Source organism: Sceloporus occidentalis, unplaced genomic scaffold (genome assembly GCF_023333645.1).
Source record: "Sceloporus occidentalis isolate IW3139 unplaced genomic scaffold, rSceOcc1.0.p SCAF_43, whole genome shotgun sequence".
NCBI lineage: Eukaryota > Metazoa > Chordata > Lepidosauria > Squamata > Phrynosomatidae > Sceloporus > Sceloporus occidentalis.
The window spans coordinates 1,239,904-1,254,502 of record NW_028317023.1 but is presented as its reverse complement, the minus strand read 5'-3'; the positions used below and the strand labels follow the sequence as shown (position 1 = coordinate 1,254,502).

The 14,599-nt window shown below is 42.1% G+C and overlaps 1 protein-coding gene across 1 annotated transcript in view; it reads left to right on the top strand.

Moving 5' to 3' along the window:
• LOC149289662 (clustered mitochondria protein homolog) overlaps positions 1–13,878 on the top strand; it is a 28,237-nt gene extending 14,359 nt beyond the window's left edge. The window contains exons 11-26 of the mRNA XM_089490212.1: positions 621–835; positions 3,782–3,886; positions 4,622–4,722; positions 5,374–5,526; positions 5,886–5,948; positions 8,618–8,862; positions 9,107–9,191; positions 9,740–9,893; positions 10,116–10,255; positions 10,480–10,560; positions 10,887–11,012; positions 11,440–11,561; positions 11,978–12,071; positions 12,544–12,678; positions 13,058–13,131; positions 13,707–13,878. Coding sequence (XP_089346338.1) covers positions 621–835; positions 3,782–3,886; positions 4,622–4,722; positions 5,374–5,526; positions 5,886–5,948; positions 8,618–8,862; positions 9,107–9,191; positions 9,740–9,893; positions 10,116–10,255; positions 10,480–10,560; positions 10,887–11,012; positions 11,440–11,561; positions 11,978–12,071; positions 12,544–12,678; positions 13,058–13,131; positions 13,707–13,878 — 2,065 coding nt within the window. The remainder of the gene's footprint in view (positions 1–620; positions 836–3,781; positions 3,887–4,621; positions 4,723–5,373; positions 5,527–5,885; positions 5,949–8,617; positions 8,863–9,106; positions 9,192–9,739; positions 9,894–10,115; positions 10,256–10,479; positions 10,561–10,886; positions 11,013–11,439; positions 11,562–11,977; positions 12,072–12,543; positions 12,679–13,057; positions 13,132–13,706) is intronic.
• The last annotated feature ends 721 nt before the right edge of the window (positions 13,879–14,599 follow it).

The window sequence follows — 14,599 nt, the reverse complement described above, 5'->3', positions numbered from 1 at the left end:
TTGTGTGTGGTTTTTAAAATTTTATTTATACTTGGGATCAAAGGATTGGAGTTAGGCAGTATGAAGAATAACGTGACCCCGTTCTACAGGGCTTTTTTTTTTTTTTTTTTTTTGTATGTTTCCCAAATATTCCTGTGTTCACTAAACTGTACAGAGTGGACAGGACACCATAAATGTCACAAAGAATGCAACTCTATAGCTAATCTCCAAGTGGCCTAATGGTTAAATTACTGCCTAAAATGGGAACTGGAAACCAGAATTTGATATTTTTGTTCATGTACTTGCTGGCAGAAGCTAGCTGTGCCTTTGTGCAAAATCATCTGCAAATCCACCAATTTGTTTTTGAAGAAACCAAACTGATAACGTGAAAAAACCAAAATGTCTGCAGCGTGCCCAGCGCAAATAGTGGTGACTGAAGAGTAAAAGCATGCACAACTATATCGCGCGTGGCGCAAAGCACGCAGGGTCGAATTAAAGTATCCTTTTTTCCCCCCGATGGATCCAGTGGATCTCTTGTCTTGGGTCACCTGTAATCTCTGCATGTTTCCCTGCCAGATATTTTGAGGGGCTCACCAACGTTTGCTGTAGAAATGACACCGTGTTCTGACATTCTCTCCCAGGTACCTCCTGTTTATGAAAATGGCTGCCATGCAGCTGATGCAGCAGAAGTCCTCCATACAGGAGGCCACCAATGCCCTGGAAAACGGTGCCTCCCCGACTGATGGTAAAAATGAATTGCCAGAAGCTAGCCAGTCTGATGATCAGAAAGACAATGTAGACGCGGAGTCCAAGCTCAAAGAACTGGAGGAGAGCATGGAAGCCCACAATGAAACAGGTATTTGGCATATGTGGGATTGGTCTTGTGTAATTGAAATGTGTGCTAAATATGTACTATAAACTTTTTGATGTTTCTATTTAAAAAAAACAGAAAAAAAAAACCAAACATTTCTAATTGTCTTTCTGTGAAATTTTCACCAGGGACATAGAATTCTCTAAGTTGCTGTTTTGCCAAACCTGTCTAGAATACTGTAATGGGAACCAGGGGGTCTAGCGGGACACCCCTGACTTCTAGTTGTGGTGCTCCTCCGGGGAAAAAGCCCCCAAAGAACCATACCACCAGACACAACAATCCAGGGTGCAGACAACATACAGCACTGGACTAATCTAATACATACAACAATGGCGAATACACAACAGAGGGACTAGGGAAGTTACACTTAAGTGTAGACTAGACAATCATTCTTATTAAACATTAAATGAGGGTAAAAATGCAAGATATTACAATTTTACCGGGGTCCGTTACCTATACTCTTTGGTGACCCGCAGACACCAGGGGTCATTATCTACTCTACCCCCCTTTGTAATGCACTTACCTTCCAGCAGTCCTGCGGCGAGTCTCCCTGCTCTGCCACGGTGCCCGCTGCTTCACTGCTTAGCGCCGGAAATGACTTCATATTCCGGCGCTCAGCATTACAAGCCGAGACCGAGCTAGAGGGCTCACAGAGGAGAGGGGCGTCGAACGGGTAGGGAAAACTTGATAAGCGAAAAACACTCTGTGCCCCTCTCTCTCCTCCGCTAAAAAAAAAAATAACCCTGCAGGTTCATCACCAGACTAGGGCTGCAACTAACGATTATTTTAATAATCGATTAGTTGGCCGATTATTTTTTCGATTAATCGATTAATCGGATAAAAAAAAACAATATGCAAATTTTTTGTTTATTTAAAATAATTTAATGAACTGGATGTTAAAAAACAACTTAAAATTTACATTAACATTCTTATTTTGTTATGATGTAATAAAAAAACAATATTTTCAAAGTACAAAAACCCAAACACAATATTTATGAAACAAAATAACCCCAAACATTCTGAAAAGAGGTGGACTATTACTGTTCAAGAAACTTTGCACCCGGCACTTTGCACCCAGCCCTGGCACTTTGCACCCAGCACTTTGCCCCAGCCCTGGCACTTTGCACCCAGAACTTTGCACCCAGCACTTTGCACCCAGCCCTGGCACTTTGCACCCAGAACTTTGCACCCAGCCCTGGCACTTTGCACCCAGCACTTTGCACCCGGCACTTTGCACCCAGCCCTGGCACTTTGCACCCAGCACTTTGCACCCAGCCCTGGCACTTTGCACCCAGCCCTGGCACTTTGCACCCAGCCCTGGCACTTTGCACCCGGCACTTTGCACCCAGCCCTGGCACTTTGCACCCAGCACTTTGCACCCAGAACTTTGCACCCAGCCCTGGCACTTTGCACCCAGCCCTGGCACTTTGCACTGTACCCCTGCACCCAGTCTCCAACTCTGCCCTGCACCCAGCCCTGCCCCCACATTCTGCCCTGCCCCCACACTCACACCCTGCACCCACTCTGCTCTGCACCCACACTCACACTCTGCCCTGCACCCAGTCTCCAACTCTGCCCTGCACCCCCACCCCCACTCTGCCCTGCACCCAGTCTCCTGCCCTGCCCCCACACTCACACCCTGCCCTGCATCCCCACCCCCACCCTGCCCTGCACTCAGTCTCCTACCCTGGCCTGCCCCCCCCCACTCTGCCCTGCATCCCCTGAAACCCCACCCCCACCCCCGCGAATCGCTCTGTGCGAATGGAGCCACTCGCACAGAGCGAACCGCTCTGTGCGAACGGAGCCACTCGCACAGAGCGAACCGCTCTGTGCGAACGGAGCCACTCGCACAGAGCGAATCGCTCTGTGCGAACGGAGCCACTCGCACAGAGCGAACCGCTCTGTGCGAACGGAGCCACTCGCACAGAGCGAACCGCTCTGTGCGAACGGAGCCACTCGCACAGAGCGAACCGCTCTGTGCGAACGGAGCCACTCGCACAGAGCGAACCGCAACTAAAAGAAGGCGCGTGTAGCGGAAGCGGGGAACGCTCGCGGAGGTAAGTAAAAGGAGCCGAGTGCTCCAACAACTAATCGATCACTCGATTAATCGATAACGGAAATCGTCGACAACGATTTCCGTTATCGATTATTATCGATTTTATCGATTCGTTGTTTCAGCCCTACACCAGACCATAAGCCAATGCCAGGGATAACGTTCATACATTCGAGAAGCTTGATCATAAAATATGACCTGCATTGCACACAGTTTTATATGTATAAATTATACTTTTGACAAAAAGAGGACTTGTAAGACTTGCAATTTTTGAAATAAATGTTCCTGTTAGTACTTTGTTAAATCCTTTTAATTATTTAAACGTTTCCATCACATCTCTCCTCTCTCTTTCCTCCAAGCTATACATATTGAGACCCCAAAGTCTATTTTCTTATACCTCAGACGTTTTAGTAGCCCGTTTCTGAATGTTCTCCAGAATATCTCCTGGAGATGGAGTCTAATGCCTCTTGTTATACAACACAGCAACTCTGAATGCTTTTCTGATGTATTGTATTACCAGCTTATGTTAAAGTCCTCATAATTTCTCATGAGTCTCCCAATGTTATTTCTTTCCTGGTTATTTTCATCTCCAATGCATTATTTCACATTTATCAACATTAAACTGCAGCTGCCACGCTCTCGATCATTCTTCTAATTTACTTAGATCATTAGCGATTTGTCTTTTTCTATCTGAAATGTCTACCCTGTTACAGCCCTTTGTTTCATCTGCCAAAAGGCAGAATTCAAAGGATATCATCCAAACCATAAACCTACTTCTTATATATAGCCGTTTTTTTGTTATTTTGATTGATTCACTCAGTCTTACCAAACACATATATGGAATTACCCGATTTTTATTTTCTTATTTTTGCTTTCAGTTGATGCCAAAAGCAGAGAGGTGATTCGGAAAGCCTGTCAGGCTGTTGGCTCCATTAGTGACACATCCTTTGACATCCGCTTCAACCCAGACATTTTCTCGCCAGGTACTGAACTATTAAGCCCTACGTTATTGTTAACAGTGTGAAAGATGTGGACCCCTAATCACAATAAGCTGGATTTAAGCATAGGTTGGAACCGAGGAGGAACAAAGCAACTTATCCAAGGACACACGGATAGCTGACACATTACATTTAGCCAGTGTTCGTGAGAAATAACATGTTTAAGTGGATCAATTTAGTCTGACCTCCAAGTTCACTCCAGTAGAGAATGAATTGTTGCAACAATGGTCCCTGACACTGAAGGTCAATGTCGGTGAAGGTTGTTTATTGTCTTCTTCAGGCCAGGGCTTTTTTCCTTCATACTTTGATGTAGCTGTCTCCATAGAGCAGTAAGCATGACGATAATGAACAGGCATTCTCTATTTTATTCTGTGCTTTTAAGGCTGGAATACTCTAGATATTTACATTCTATTGCAGAATTTTCAGATGTCAGTCCAGATTATTGAATGTGGCATTTGTTGTATGTCTTCTCGTGTTCATGGTACCTGCCTCTTCTGTGCCTGTTTTTGAGTCTATTGACCAATTTGTTTTGTTTAAAAAAAAAAAAAAATACTGGTTGAAAACATTGTAATCCTTTCTTGCTATTTCTAAATCCAAAGTTTGAAACCGGCTCTAAAATCCAGTGATATTTTTTTCTCGTAGTATTGGTTTTACACCATGTTCAATGATATCACCATCTTTTTGTGTTTTAAACTCAGTCTTTTAATGCTTTGACAACAGGTGTGCGTTTCCCAGAATCAAGTCAACAAGAAACCCAGGTCCAGAAGCAGCTGCTAAAGGATGCTGCAGCTTTTGTCTTATCCTGTCAGATACCATGTTTGGTGAGTTAGAGCCATGTTTTAACATGCATTCTTGTCGCTCCATATACTTTGTCAATCCAGCGCTAAGCTTTTGTATTAATGTACTCTCTTTGGCTTCAGACAGAGGTTAATTGGGTTTGTAGACCTACAGCAAGGATGCTGCTTACCAACTACATTGCGTATTGTTTCAGAGACACATTTTAAGATGCTCATTCCCTAAACAATCTCATGTTGGGAGTAGGGATTCTAAAATGTAAGCCTCCAACATGTGGTCCACCAGCAGTTCTATACACCGCACCCTCCCACCAGCAGTCTGAAGTTGGGTCAATGTTTGACCCCTAATGTGGTGATTTTTAAAGAAGCCCCCCCGAAACAGCCACGTTTTAGGGCTTCTGTAACTCGCTGACTGGTCCCCTGTTAACCTATTCAGTGTAGATGTTAAATTATTTGCAGTAAATATTGCTAGAATAACATACCTGCCAAGTGTGTCTAGGACCCGACTCTCGCCCCTTCCTCCCCCTTTATACTCCTTTGGCCAGTTTTAAATGTTGTGAAGTACGTAATGCTAGGTGCGATAACTATATTATTAATCTCCTTGCAGTATCGTTGGAGTTAGGGAATGTTTACTTTTTGTCTTGCTGCATTATAACATTAAAAAATGTCTCTTTACAGATTAAGGATTGTCTTGACCACAATGTTGTTCCCATGGATGGCGCCACCTTAGCTGAAGCCATGCACCAGAGAGGGATCAATATGCGGTATTTGGGGAAAGTCCTTGATGTTGTCAACAAATTTCCTGTTCCGTCCCAGTTAGATCATGTCCATGTGAGTAACCCATAGTAATGTAAACAAGCGATGCTTGTTGATATTCGTATTCTGTGCCGATGTGATCTGAGAAAATCAGAATTGCTCCAATTCCAATGTATAAAATGACAGTCGTATACAAACAAGGGAGCCCATGTAACGATGGGGTAGGTGTCCCTACTTTAATGAGCATTAAAAACTGTATGTTTTGAACTCGGAGCAGGTTTATTTTTAGGCATGGCTTATATTCGCGTGCCTGTATTATGTTGTCAGATATAGATGGAGATATGATGCATATTTACCATAAATATTTTAAAGCACGTATTTTAAAATGCTAAATTTCCACTGAGCACAAGCTTAAACGTTTCTTTCCCTCGTAGAAAATTTTAATTAGTGAGCTGATTACCCGATCTGCAAAGCACATCTTTAAGACATATCTACAGGTAAGATAACACTTTGTAGCTTTCCTGCTACGCTTTCTATAGAACTGACATAATGCTGGAGTTCTAATACAGGACAGTTCTGTAGGCTTACTTCCCAGCACTGTGTGATGTTCCTTCTGTCAAGACCATAACAGAGTGTAATAACGTGTTGAATGATAAAGCGTTCTAGTTTTTGCCCATAATGTTTTTACCCTTTAATTTTAATGAGGCAAACCTCTCTTATTGGGCACCTATAACTATATTTTATATTCTATTAGCCCACCATAAATCACCCTCTACAGATACTATGGCCACATTTCACAAAGTATACTCATGCTAGTATAAATGTATGTAAGACGTATTTATGTCTTTACAGCAGCTACTTGTTTTCTAATTATAGAATAATAGAAATTACATGTAGGGCTGAAACAACTAATCGATGAAAATCGTTGTCAACGATTTTCATTATCGATTAATTGAATCGATTTTTATCGATTTATAAAAATTATAATCCGACCTCAAACAGAGATCGGATTATAACACTAGAATCCAGATCCCCCGCAACGCTGCAGGGGACCTGGATTCCCCTCACTGTCGGCCGGTCTCTCACTTCAGTCTCTCTCCCCCCTCCCATACACCCCTCTGACATACATCACTCTGCCTCTCTACCCGGCTCCGTTACTGACTTCATAGAAGCCTCAGCGTAAGTGAAGGGCAGTAACGGAGGCTGTCTGTGCGCATCGTTTAGACCCCCACCGGCTGACAGAGGATCATCCTCTCTGTCAGCCGGTGGGGGTCTGCATCGCACAGACAGCCTCCGTTACTCACCTTCACTTACGCTGAGGCTTCTATGAAGCTGCAGTGAAAGTTCCTGTCAGTAACGGAGCCGGGTAGAGAGGCAGAGCGGTGTATGGGAGGGGGGAGTAGTCAGAGGGGTGTATGGGAGCCACCCTCCCATACACCACTCTGGCTCCTCCCCCTCCCATACGGCACTCTGCCTCTCCACCCGGCTCCCTGGTGTCTTGTGAACCTTCGTGGCTGACAGGAGGCAGAGTGGAGTATGGGAGGGGGAGGAGCCAAAGGGATGTATGGGAGGGGGAGGAGCCAGAGTGGAGTATGGGAGGGGGCAAAGTGGTGTATGGGAGGGGGGAGGAGGCAGAGTGATGGATGGGAGGGGGAGGAGCCAGAGTGGTGTATGGGAGGGGGAGGAGCCAGAGTGGTGTATGGGTGAGTTATAGTGGTGTATGGGGGGTATTATGAATTTCAGGGCATAAAGGGGGTATAAGGCATATCAATATTTTTTTTTTTTTTTTTTTTTTTTTTTTTTGTTACTATGTAATATTAGGCATATCAGGGGGGCATAAAACATATCTGGGGTAAAAGGTATATCAGGGGGTATTAGGCGTATCAGGGGGGCATAAAACATATCTGGGGGTAAAAGGTATATCGGGGCTCAGTTGCATATCACTGGCATATAAGAGGTATAAGGCATATATGGGGGCAGAGTGGCAAGCTGGGGGTCAGATGTGCATAACCGGGGGCAGTTTGGTAAATAAAAAAAATTTAAACAAGGCTTTTTTCTCATAGTTTTTATTAAATATGAAAAATAGTTAACATATGAATTAATATTTACTAATAACTTTGTATTAAAACCTAGTTTGAGAAACACTGTGTTTGGGTTCTTGTAGCTTTTATTATTATGTCAGTAAAATAAGAAGGTGAAATAATCGGCCAACTAATCGATTATTAAAATAATCGTTAGTTGCAGCCCTAATTACATGCTTTACTGGACTCTCAGAAACCTGCTGTTACAATTGTATTAATAAATGTCATAATATAAAATTTACAAAATTAAATATTTTTATATAATGTGACCATCTTAAACAGGATAGATCCAACTCGAGGATGTTTCAAGCACGTTGCTAAATGTACTACTCTCAGTAGTGGAGTATACTGTCCTCTGTGCTAAAAATGGCACCCCGCAAAGCAGGCAGTTTCTCTGTAGTCTCAGACGTGTCCCCTAGTGCAGGAAGCGTGCTCGCCGCACACTCCAGACAGGAAGTCCCCATGGGACAAACCATTAGTAACAGTGGAAGGTGGAATCCATTGATGGGTCATTGGAAAACTAAAGGGACCCCTGAGTCTTAGGCAGCTGCCATCTGATAAAGATGGCCTTGGCAGTTAAGCAATCCATGAAAGAAATGTGAATTGAGCAGACTTTTTTTTTTTTTTTTTTTTTAAATAAAATTTGCTATTAAAATATATTTCTTTTAATTGGCCATATGAGCTATTTTGGTATATGGAAATTAAGGGTTAATTAAAATGGTTTATGGTTTGTAAGCATGGGGTGGGCAGAATAGAGGACAGACAACTACTAGAATAAACAACACTAATTTTAAACATATTTTAGCTTCCTTTAAGTGAAGCAGTCCCGTACAAATATCTTGAACAATACGCTGGTTGAATAAAACTACGACCTATTGGTGGTCTTAAAAAAAATAGTATGTTTTAATTCCATGAAGAAGATTGTTCTTTAAAATTCTACGTTTCAAATGTTTTAATTGATACTGATAGATTATTTTGGTGACTCTTGTCTGGTCATTCCCGCCTTGTGTTTTCTGGTTACGCCCAACTCTTTGCCAAAGGGCAACTTGTGTGACATAACTTTTTACTTTCGTCTCTGTGCACAGGGAGTGGAGCTGTCTGGCTTATCTGCTGCCATCAGCCATTTCTTGAACTGCTTCCTCAGCTCCTTTCCCAATTCAGTCGCTCACCTACCTGCTGACGAGCTGGTCTCCAAGAAAAAGAACAAGAAACGTAAGAACCGGAACCTCAGCAGTGCCGACAACACCACGTGGGCAAGTGTCACCCCTCAGGAGCTGTGGAAAAACATCTGCTCAGAAGCAAAAGCTTACTATGATTACACTGTGGAATGGTGGGTCATAGACCATTATTTTAACCCTCACGCATGCAAGTTGTCTTTTTGGTTTTTAAGTATTGAGCCTGGTACATTTAAATAAGATACGGCCCTCCATCTTACAAAATAGTATAGAAATTTTGGCCTCCTGTAAGTGCTAGCTGAACTTTTATCACACGGGAAAATGTAGGATGCTTGCGCTAGTTACAGGAACACAAGCTTGGAGCAGGAGCAAATCCTAAAATTGTTTCTCTTTCGTCAGTGAAAATGTGGACCAGGCTGTGGAGACCTATAACCTGCAGAAAATCGGTCTTCTCCGAGAAATATGCGCTAAAGTCGGAATTCAGGTAAGAGATGACGAGCCGTACTGTGTTTTCACATATGCCATATTTGCTCAATTATAAGAAGACCCTGATTATAAGACGACTCCCCAAAATGTCACGCTGGTGCTCTGTCATAGAAGCCTCAGCGTAAGTGCCGGCAGCAGCGGACGTTGTCTGTGCGCATCCCACAAACATTCACCGGCTGCAGGATATGCATAGACAACCTCTGCTGCTGCCAGCGCCTCCGCCGTGGTTTCTATGGTGGAGCACCGAAAGGTCATGTGATGCCGGCACTCCATCATAGAATTGCAGGCAGCAGTAGAGAATGTCAGCTCGCATCGCACAGACCTCCACTGGCTGCCAGCGCTGCAAGGAGATCTGGATCTTAGTCTTGTAGTCAGACCTCTATTTGATTAGAAAACAACCTCAAGTATAAGATGGGGGGGGTGTTTTCCAGAGCATTTGCTCTGGAAAAAACCTTGTCTTATAATTGAGCAAATACGGTATATAGAATGCATACTATACAACTGCTACATTTAATAATGCATGATTATTTTTTTTTTGTTACTTAGATCCTGCTCAAAGAGTATAATTTTGACAGCAAACATAAGCCAACCTTCACTGAAGAGGACATATTGAATATTTTCCCTGTGGTGAAACATGTCAACCCCAAAGCCTCTGACGCTTTCCATTTCTTCCAAAGTGGGCAGGCTAAAGTACAACAGGGTGAGTAGGAGAAGCTCCGTGAACTGCTTCCTCCGAATGGTGAAATCTTTCTGCTGTACATTGCTGCTTCTAAATGAGATTAATAATTAATGCTGCAGCTTGCAAAATGAGGATGATATACTCCATGTGTAAAGGCATTTCTTAACATTACCTTTAAATATTTGCATCATGATCTCTTGATGGTTGTAAATTTAAATGACCATTTCTTGCCTCTTTTTGTAGGTTTCCTGAAGGAAGGATGTGAATTAATAAATGAAGCCTTAAATTTGTTTAACAATGTATATGGTGCCATGCATGTGGAGATCTGTGCCTGTCTGCGGCTGCTCGCCCGGCTCAACTATATCATGGGTGACTATTCTGAGGTAAACCGGCAGTCGTTTTGTTTACAATGAGATGGACTTTACAGGATGGGCCTTATGTGGTGTTTCTTCTGTTGGGTCAGAGTGGATTTTATGGGGATAAAGGGTCAGAATTTGATTATTATGCATTTAAATAATTTTCAGTTCATTGTGATGTAATGCACACTGGATTCACACATGGTTTCTAGATAATAAATAAGGTAATAAACATTTTGTTTCTTTTCAAGGCCTTAAGTAATCAGCAGAAAGCCGTACTAATGAGCGAGAGGATACTGAGTATCGAGCATCCTAGTACCATCCAGGAATATGTAAGTATGAACACGAGCAGAGGACTCTTCTCCTCTATCTTCCTCTTATTTTATGGGATCAAAACTCCCATCATACTTAGCCGAAACTAGCGGACAGAAATGTTATTACAGCTTGAGGGGCTGCTGTTTGCTGTAAATCTAGAGTGTATGCTTGAGAGAGCCGGGCACCCTTTACATCTTGTATCGGTTTGTCTTTGTCTGTCAGGCACTGACATACAATGTATGGATTGTAAGGAGCGCTGCGTAAATTGTTGGCACTTTCTAAATTAATAATAGTAATAATAATGTTGTTAATCCTGTGTTTTTGTTTTGTTTTGTTTTTTTAGATGCATCTCGCGTTGTACTGTTTTGCAAACAATCAGCTTTCCACGGCACTAAACCTGCTGTACCGTGCCCGCTATCTCATGCTGCTGGTGTTTGGGGAGGGTCACCCGGAAATGGCTCTGTTAGATGTAAGTATACCTTTCCTTGTTCTGTATAAATATGCTTTCCTCCCCAGTGTCCCTTTCAAAGGAGGGATAAGAACATTAAAGTGTTTAAATTATTTTTTATATAATGAAATCCAAGCTAATGCAGTACACCCTTCTATGCATTGTTGTGTCCTGGCCTTGGGTAGCATGACCAGGGGAGACTACCTTTGTCCCTCAATACCAGGGGAATATTGCCCAGCTGGGTAATCGGGGTCCACAAGGTGCTGCCCCTGAATGAGCCGGTTAGGCCAGCTTGTATCTGGCACGTTTACACTACAGAGGCCTGTGAATGTGAATTGCTGTTTTGTTGCCGGATCCTTGCAATACCATCATATTTACCATTTCTTCTACTATGGACAAACCGCTCACTGGCCACTTATCATGTGTTCTGTCTTCTTCTTCTCCTTAGAGCAATATCGGTTTGGTGCTTCATGGAGTCATGGAATATGACCTCTCCCTGCGATTTCTAGAAAACGCACTCGCCGTCAACTCAAAGTGTCACGGAAACAAGTCTCTGAAGGTTGCACTCAGGTAAATCCAACAGAAATTGTATAAAGACCTAGATTCCCCAAAATGAGGGTTCTGTAATAGGGAGATAACACTAAGTTAGGAGTAATAGTTATTCATTATCCTAGTTTAAGGATTTCTTTATATAGGTAGTCCTGTACAACGGGAAAAAAGCAGTAATACGGGAAAAATCTGAACCAATAACCCACTTAGTTCCAAAGATGTGCTCCGCAAAACATTACACATACTACTGGTATAATACTGCATATTAAAATTAGGTTATTTGGGGAGAAATTACTTATTCTAAAAATGTGCATTAATAGGGGTGGGGATTTTGTGGTGTTGGCCATAGTATTGATATTGCAAGGGCTGGAATATTCTGTTTAAAAGACCGCTTCTGTTTCGGAATTAATTGAGCAGGCTTTTTTGTTCTTCTTCAGCCACCATCTTGTAGCCAGAGTATATGAAACTAAAGGAGAGTTCCGCTCGGCCTTGCAACATGAGAAAGAAGGGTACACGATATATAAAAACCAGGTGAGCTATTCTACTTCATTACTACTTCATTTCCAGGTCAGAAGCTTACAGTTGTTACTCTATTTCTTGGCACTTGATAGAAGAAGCTATTCAGAAGCTTTGGTAAATAATGTATTTTCATGAACATCTGCATAGCGATTGACTGTTAATGGTCTATGTGTATTGTCAGAATACATTTAATCATTTCTTAAACATTCCTTTATCATTCGACGAAAGTAAACTTGGGTTCTGTTCCATTCTTTCTTCTATAAAACATTTCCAAAGTCTCTTGTTCAAACTTATATGTGCGTTCTACTTGTGAGACGTTTGGAAATAGGAATTTTGCTTCTTGAGTATTTAGACTAGGGAAGAGTGAAAAGAGGAATGGTGCTCTTAATGCTGTCATTAGTTTATTAACATTGGGTGGAATGTTTTAGATTGTTACGCATGGCAGTATATTACAATGTGTGTATTTCTCTTGGATTGCATGTAGCTTGGGGAGCAACATGAGAAGACCAAAGAGAGCTCAGACTACTTAAAGTACTTGACACAGCAGGCCGTAGCACTGCAGCGCACAATGAATGAGATTTACAAGAATGGATCCAATGCCAATATAATGCCGCTGAAGGTAAGTGCTTTGCTGCTTGATTAAAGTAGGCCTGCTGTCCACAAACCCTGCTAAACCTCAGAAACAAAACGTTTATTATTGCAGGGATCCTTTCGGATAACATTGATGGTCACGTGTGATGCCGATGATTTAACATTTAAATTTGGTTCTTGTGCACCAAATGTCTTCTCTTAGCAGCTCTAATAATAAAATAAAGTGATTTGACCTTGGTTCTGCTTCAGCTGATAAACGTCCGAAAGGCAGTCATATTGAGACACTTAGCATGGGGCAGTTTCTGTTTGACTAATGTGGTAATTCAGTTGGGTCTTTGTGAGTTTTTTTTAGGCAGAATGAAGAAGAAATGAGAGTAACTTTCATTGCATAACGGTTTGTTTTTCAGTTCACAGCTCCCAGCATGGCAAGTGTTTTGGAACAACTCAATATTATAAATGGGATCCTATTCATCCCACTCAGGTGACTATTGTTTAATTGGTGCTTTGAGTGTTTGATTTTTTGTTGTGCAATGACACACATACTTACCATTATCTGGCAAAAACACAAAAGACGTGTGTGTCATGTGACCATACTTACCAGTCCTAGTGAGCCACAAGTTCTCGTTATCAGCAACTTTACTGGGAACATGTGTATGTGAGTGTCTTGTGCATGTGTGTAAACATGTGAAAGTCTGTTTTCCCCCGTAATATTTCATGTAGCCAGTTTAGATCAGGTCATCTGCTAAGCTTTATTCTCCCACTGAATACCAAACTGTATGGATGAGGGTTAGAAGCACTGCTTCAGCTCTCGCTCATCAGCTTTTTGACAATCCATTGAACTCAAACTCAAAATGCCACACCTCGCTATAGAACTGTCAGACAAAATTTCGTAATATGAAGAATGAGTCTAGCCCAGAGGTGCTTAATTGCAGTCCCCAAACAGTACAGTTTTGGAATACCCCGGCTTGAAAACAAGCATCTCAATTAAATATTCATTAAGCTACTTGTTTTCTGGCATGTATACACATACAGTTATGTTGCTTCTTATTCCTGTAGCCCAAAAGACCTGGAAGATCTGAAAGCAGAGGTTAAGCGCCGCCAGCAGCTCCAGGAAGCCATCAAGAGTGCTGACAACCAAGAGGATAAAGCTCAGGAAACTGAACAGCCACAGATGGTAGCCAGTAGCACGACAACAAACGAGGCTTCTGAAACGCAAACCTCTGCTTAGTTCCCCTCTGTTCTCTCTTCTTCATTCTTACAAAAAATAAATAAATAAAAAAATGCAAAAGAAAAATCCCACAAATCTTAAGAACTTTCAGCCTCAATGAATGGGTTTCTTTATTGATATTATTGCACAGGTATAATTGCCAGTTACTTACCATGCAAAGAACTAATGAATAAACCATCAATGTATACGCCACAAACCTGAGTCTTCTGCACTGAGGCATCTCCGTCCCCAAGCAGTTGCATATGCAGGAAAAGCAGGGGCCTAACCCTACCCCAAAATTATGACGTGTGTGTTTTGCATGTGTTTGATGGAAAATCCCATTCTCCTTTTTGGGTTTGTGCATTGTAGGGAATGATCAGAATGCGCTGCCTAGATACGACTGAACATTTCTCAGGTCATGTGGACTCTTTCATGGTAAAATGTCGACATAGGGTGTGAGAATCCCAAGCCAGATCCCAGCTGCATCAATGTGAGCCAAATGATGCAACCAATCAGCCCTACAATAAGCCATACACAGAATGAGATTGAACTCCTAATATTCCATACCATGTTTGGGTGAAAAGTTTCATGGATCATGTACTGTTCGTGGCACATATAGTTCTTATAACTTAGGGGACTATACATGGCAAACATCTGTTTCTGTCAAGTTTTTTTAATTTCATGTGTAGTTTCATTTTTTTTTTTTTGATATATTCTTTTTCTTTCGTTTGCCTGTATTTTG